At 36.6% G+C, this 6,715-nt stretch overlaps 1 protein-coding gene across 1 annotated transcript; it reads right to left on the bottom strand.

The window, feature by feature from the left end:
• Positions 1–1,820: 1,820 nt before the first annotated feature.
• Positions 1,821–3,665, bottom strand: LOC104590857 (uncharacterized). The gene is made up of 5 exons (XM_010249611.1): positions 3,438–3,665; positions 3,163–3,326; positions 2,523–2,970; positions 2,061–2,155; positions 1,821–1,938 (listed from the first exon to the last, which is right to left on the bottom strand). The coding sequence occupies exons 1-5, from the start codon at positions 3,663–3,665 to the stop codon at positions 1,821–1,823; spliced, it is 1,053 nt and encodes a 350-aa protein (XP_010247913.1).
• Positions 3,666–6,715: the final 3,050 nt, after the last annotated feature.

The following is a 6,715-nucleotide window of genomic DNA, read 5'->3' as shown; positions in this document are numbered from 1 at the left end:
CGGCCATGTGTGCACACGCATGTTGGGCCACGGTGTGCGCACATGCATGCACATGCACATAGGGGATCTTCCAGCCACTAGACCCCTACCTCTGATTGAGCTGATTCCAAGGTGGACAGGCCATTAAACAAAAAAGATAACTTTTTCCGAGGCCCCCTCTGACGTCTCTAGACTCCCTAACATTACCGTCAACCACCACATCCTAGTTCAGGAATTTTAACCTGATTCCCTTTTAAAACTTCCACTTATCATGCTTTCTAATGGGCTTCCCCTGTCTCTTAGGATCAACAAACCCACGTGCAAGTGTCATTGACATGAAACATTTCCCTTCTTCGACCTTCAAAGTTCTCATATGAATATTTATTACTATTAACAAGATCTACACTAACGGTCGATTTGCCCAAGCTCATGCCATAGGTTTTGTAGATTAAATTGAACTACCACTTATGTGATTACATTAGGGAAATCAGTTAGTCAACTTAAGTGGTAAACCCAATGTTAGCACCCAATTTTTGCTCAGTCCTTTCTTCCTACCTCTCTGTACCCTACTTTTAAACCCCAAAACTATGAAACACAACCAAATTAAATTAAGACTTTCCAAATCCAAAATTCTCTCTTTTGACATAATCAATGGGTAAATGAAAACCTTGAGATCAACATCGACACCCAATCAGATATGGCTCATAGATTTAGGAAACTATAAATTAGTCACACATCCACTGTTCATCACACCAACTTCCTTTCTAACGCTGGCCCTGATCCAATGCATCCATCGCCTCAAGATCACTAAGATACAATCAACTAGATAATCCCACCACAAGTATACAACGATCAACCTCAAAAGTGCTAAGATTCCATTATGATGACCCTACACAACTAAAAGTAGAAAACCATGCTTAACCATTTCTTTCTTGAATAAGAATCGTCCACTTGACTCATCCCCTTAATCCGTGCCTACCTACTAAATTTCAGCCAAAAAATCCTCCATTTGACCCATCATTAAGCAAAGATTCTATTTTAGTAAATCTCATTGGTTCAAACTTGTCAATCATAGATCTCGATCATCCTGACCTTATTTGGCCAATTAGACCTCACCACTATGTTCAAAGACAAAAAAAAAACCCAATACATCAAATTTTACGACCTAATTCACCCATTAACCGTTAAACTAGGTAGATGTCATTTCCACATGCCATATTGAATTACCACCTCATATATTCCAACTTGAAACCTCAAAAGGGTGATGGTTAATGCCAAACCCATTCTTGACCAGTTCAAACACCTGGACCAATGAAGTTCAGCTTAATAAACCCATTCTTTGAGCCAGCCATGAGCTTCTTGGAGCTCACACCCACATTGATACAACCCTATCAAATTTGGCTTCTTTTAGCCTTAATCGGAATTAAGTTGAGGTGGATCAATGCTGAACCAAACCAGCCTCTTAATATTTAGACTTTGTTGAGTCTATATATGTAATGAGTTGGGTCGGATTCAATACATATATCCTTTAGTCAGCTTGGGTTCGGGTTGAACCAAAGCTTTGCTAAATCAGAGCAATTGACATCCCTATTTATAATCTTCCATTTCCATGCAGAATGACCTGCTTAACACAAACTGTTTATTCTTGAAAACCCTACCAAAAAGCTTCGCTAAACAACAAGATGGGAAATGAATAAACTAGACTTGGTTAGGCAACTAATAAGGAAGGTGTGACAATGGTCATTTCTTGTCAATACTGATGAGAATGAGGTGGCCATCTATGTCATTTAATACTTAGAATCATGTCTCATTGTTCCTTTACAACAAAAAGTACTTTCATATCACCATGTTGATCCGCAAGCAGAGGTACCAATGCTACAATTGACCTTGTAATAACTTGAAGGGGGCAATTTGCTCAACTTCCCAACTTTCTTTTCATAGACCTGCAACAGCTCGAACCTTGTACAAAGAAAAAGCAAATAACAATTCATGTCAGATAGAACAGAAACAGCCTTAAATCATTGAAAGATAATTTAAGCTGGATGCTATCACTGAGGATATGCATTAGAACAGTGAATTACCAATATGCCAAGCATTGGAATGGCGAGAACTTCCCATATATTTCTTTTGCATATTTATTAACTGTTTTTATGGTGCAGTCTTTTCTTCCATGCAGCTGCACAATAAGTATTTTCAAGGAGTGTCATAACTAATTTTAATTAGTGGAATAAATTAGGAAAAATAAAGGGAACAAGAGAAAAAGAAAAGGGAAAAAACATTTTAATGCTATGAGAGGCAAACTAAAAGATTTATTCAAATCAGAACCAACTGCAATTGACTGGTGCAACTAGAGTTAGAATCATTAGCTTGTTGGGCTTTGATATAACGAGACATGTGGTTCATTTTAGAAGGGGTCGCACACAACCAGGTCAAAGAGCCCTTAAACCAAAAATCAGCATGTCCAGATGCTTTTTAACCCATGCATCTCTCTCTCTCTCAACATTACAGATTTTCCTGTAGAAAGAAAAGAGAAAGGAACAAACCTCTTGGAAATGACTAACCGTCTCAGTATCAGCTGGAATCTTGTCATAAAAGCCGATGGACATAAGAATAGTGGCACAGGTAAAAGATCCAATCCCTTCAATACGCATTAACTTTTTATAGACTGCTTCTTCCTCTTCTCCTTCAAGCTTTTCCAGTCTAATTATTCCTGCTTCAACTCCTTGGGCAAGCTTTAAGATTTGCCTTGCTCTATAGCCAAGTTTCAAACGATCATTCAGAAAGTTATCGTTGAGGCTGGCCAGCTCCTTTGAGCTTGGAAAATCTCCTATGGTGGTGTTGACAACATTTACAGCATTTGTAGCTTGCTTTCTCTTCAGTCCAATCCTTTGTGTCATTGAGGCATGTTCTGCATTTTTATCAACTGAGCCTCCCTTCAATTCTAATTGAAGCTCACACAAAGCTGTTGCCATTTGCAGAGATCTCTGCCAACTAGAGGAGCAAATTAATATAAATAATTAAGACATATATGATTAACCTCCTAGTCTGGTCGCTTAGGGAAGCCATCTAGATGACTCACCCATATTTTGTGAAGTTTGGAGAATGAGTTCCTTGAGGTCCTTCATCCTTGTGCAAGTGCAATATCTATAAATGTAAAACTATAATTAAAATTTAAAAACTCACTAGCAATTGCAGAGGAGGATAGACTTAATTATGTCCTCGAATAGAGATGGTGATCTAAAAAGGCGACCAAATCCCCTCTTTTTGGCCTTACTATGTATCTTGTGGAACTCACTTATCTTCCTTTCATCTTCCTCTGATATTCGTAACATTCGAGCAACTTGACGCTGCATTAAAAAACCAATAAGTTAAAACATCAGTTACATGATGGACAGAGTAATTAAATGGGTGATCATAAACAGTAATAGAAACTTAATTATAAGAAAGTGTAAGCATACCAGCAAAGCTTGTTGGTCTGGGGACGAGAGGGCTTTGGTGTCAAGAACGAGGACATGGATAGAATGGTGTTTAGGAGGGTGTGAGATGCGAACAGTGACCGAAGTGATGGAGTCAGCCAAGCGCAGTGGGCGCTGCAAGGTCTTGGTTGATGGAATCCACAAATTGGGTGCCATCATAAAAAAACCATGGTTGCAAACTGCCTTCTCCAGGTTGAAGCTCGACGCCATTGACTGTGCAAGTGGGAGTTGCAACAGGCAGCATCTCTTGCTCTCCTCTTCTTTGTCTCCCTTTCTTCTTTTCATTTCCATTAGTTAGAAACAGTACGCCAAATGTCTCCTGCTTGTGTAATCTAGTGAGTTGGCTTCACTTAATTAACCTTGATTTTAATTTGTTTTCATTGCGAGACTTGTAGGAAGAGCAGCCATTTAAAATCTTTTTTTAGCAAACACTAGCTAAAGAAACTCATTAAAGCAAGTGTCAAGAAATAAAACATATAACTAAAGCCGTAAATGTCAAGAAATAAAACATATAACTAGAGCTGTAAATGTGAAGAAATAAAAGGGAAAGTAGGAGAACAAATAATTAATGCAATTCAAAATCACAAAATCAACAAAATAGAAACAAATTCTTGGTGCAAGAAGAATACCAAAAAGGAAATGGTGCAAGCAGTTATATAATACGTTGGGACTGTAAGGAAACTGAGCGATGGTGTAGAGCAGTCGCGATAGGAGAACACTGAGTGAAAGTTTTGCAAAGGACAAAGCTATCGTTGCTGCAAAAGAGAGGAACACGGGAAAAGGAAAAATTAAGGATAACTGAAATGACAGCAGGAGAAATGTTCATATCTGCTATTAATAAAATGCTCCCCACATTATCACAACAGGCGACTGTAACTGTACATCGGGAACATCTCCCATCAATAACGAGTCGATCTGCTCGTCTCATAGCGCTTTTTACACTGATCTCACACTATGTCATGGCCGCACATCAAAAACATCTTCCTTATATTTATTATTTACAGAGAAGTATGGATACACTCAATGCAAAATTCTGAATTCCATCCCCCTACTATTAGCCCTCTCCCCCCTATAAACTACATCCTGAAGAAATATTCTCAATACACAGTGAGGCAGTTCTCGGAGTGTTTCATTGGTAGCATATCCCTATACCTTTACTCTTTTAGGAGAAGTGAATCTCGAGGACCCAGAAATATTGGACTCCCGATCTCCTGCCCCTAAGAACTCTGTCCACGTCTAGGGTCTACCCACAACACACTAACTTCGTGCATTAGAAACATCTCCCCATGCATAATACTAAGAGGATGAGATGTTTCTCATGTGTGGTTGTGATGTTATATAGATAGACATGAGATGGGCAGAATTCTTGTGGTTAGGAGATTTGAACACAATATTGTAGCAGAAACAAAAGTGGTGTTTGCGTATACACACAAAAATTCTGGGGAAAGATGAACAGTTGGCGGTTATATGAGACAATGTCGGGAAGATGTGAGACATCAATGGATGTCCGAAGAATAAAATGCTTTTTTTTAGTTTTTTAAACCTGGTTCAAAGGGGTCGGTTTAAGGCCTATCTACCCCCTAAATCGAGTTAAACCCCAAAATGCCCTTGTAGGAGCGTATTGAGAAGCCCCCAATACGATATGTATCAGCTGATATGGTTTGATATGTATCGAAATTTCAAACCTTGAATATAATAATACTAGAAAATAATAAATGAATTATAATAAATTAATAAATGTATCATAGAAATATACTGATACCTTAATTAGTATAATCATCATGTAGTACAATAGAACCAAGTAAATAGTCATTATGGAAAACCTATGATATAGAAAAGATATGGTATGAAAAGAGTTTTGACCAATCAAAGCCCACCCATGAATTTTGATAAATAACACCTTATTCACTACCAAGTCTGATTTTAGTTGATTGGTTAGATGCTTTTAGAATATCATATATTTTCCATATAAAAGTCGAATCCCATTATTTTGACTTAAATGCAAAGCTTCAAATTTAAATAACTAATTCTATCACGGAGGGAAAAAACAATTATGCAATAAGAAAAGATTAGTTAAATAGCTACTTCTATTTCTTTTAACCTATTTAGGGTAAATTACAAGTAGTTACCGAATGCTGAGGGTAGTGATCTTGAACTCCCATAAATAGACATTCCATTAGTATTCTATTAGTTATCTGCAACATGTGATGTCATATATGACTTTAAATATTCCAAGATCTCAAGACTATCCTTCTAAGGGGGCATTTTATTTTTTGGATTTTGAGGGGGAAAGTTGGTCAATGGGATTTCGGTTCCCATTGACCAAGAATACCATGTTCATTTTTCAGATTAATGTGGGGACCAAGAAAAGTTTATTTTCCTGGGTATCACTTGCCAAGGTAGTGATACCCATCTCCTAGGTGAGTAAATAACTTAAATAACTAGGAGGAAGGTTATATATATGTATATAGGTATTTGGATATTTGTCTATTTCTAGAAGCTTGGGATACTAAAGTGTCATATTTGAAAGGTACCTACCTGTCACTACACCCAAAGTGTAAAATACATATCTGTAATTTATCATATTATTTATTATCAATAAAAGAATTGTTTGTTATCTCTCATAATTTTTATGTTTTATTATTTACTAGTTCACCATAACTTATAATTTGGTTTATTACAATGGTACTCTAATATAACATGGAGGGAAACAACAAAGAAACAGTTAGCTATGTGGGAAAATTTATTTTTACATTTATTGTTTTTATCTCTGAAAGAATTAGTTTTTATTTTATCACAATTTTCCTTATTATTATTTATTAATTTTTATTATTTAATTTTTTAATACTTTATAAATATTGACATATCACTATGGCATTATTATTTAGAATCCTTCTTTGATATCGGAAAGGATGATATATAAAACTTATAACCAACCAACAAATTATGTTGTATATATTAATTAATAAATATCAGTGATTATTAACACTTCACCAACAAAGTTTGCCCTTTGCCCGTGTATCATGGGGCCCATAATCGGAAACACATGAGTGGCATTTTATACACGTACGGTTCATAAAGGCTGTAGTTAGTTTCCGGTAAAAGGGAGGAGAAGATAGGGATGGAAAGCAAATACAGCCAAAAATTAATGATATGTGCATGGTTTTTAAAACCGATTCGGTGACCGAATAGGTCAGGGGTTCAGTTATCGGTTCAAGTGTTCAAATGGAACGCTCGGACCGTTCTGACAAGAAAAAAAT

The sequence above is a fragment of the Nelumbo nucifera genome, chromosome 3 (genome assembly GCF_055504915.1).
Source record: "Nelumbo nucifera cultivar China Antique chromosome 3, China Antique-T2T, whole genome shotgun sequence".
Taxonomy (NCBI): domain Eukaryota; kingdom Viridiplantae; phylum Streptophyta; class Magnoliopsida; order Proteales; family Nelumbonaceae; genus Nelumbo; species Nelumbo nucifera.
Note: the sequence above shows the minus strand (reverse complement) of the source record. Positions and strands in the feature narration are given on the sequence as shown.

Coding starts and splice junctions, on each gene's coding strand:
- LOC104590857 (XM_010249611.1), bottom strand. CDS start 3,665: ATGGCGTCGAGCTTCAACCTGGAGAAGGCAGTTTGCAACCATGGTTTT. Junction 3,327..3,437: donor CAGACCAACAAGCTTTGCTG/GTATGCTTACAC, acceptor TTTTTAATGCAG/CGTCAAGTTGCTCGAATGTT. Junction 1,939..2,060: donor TTCCAATGCTTGGCATATTG/GTAATTCACTGT, acceptor TCTTTGTACAAG/GTTCGAGCTGTTGCAGGTCT.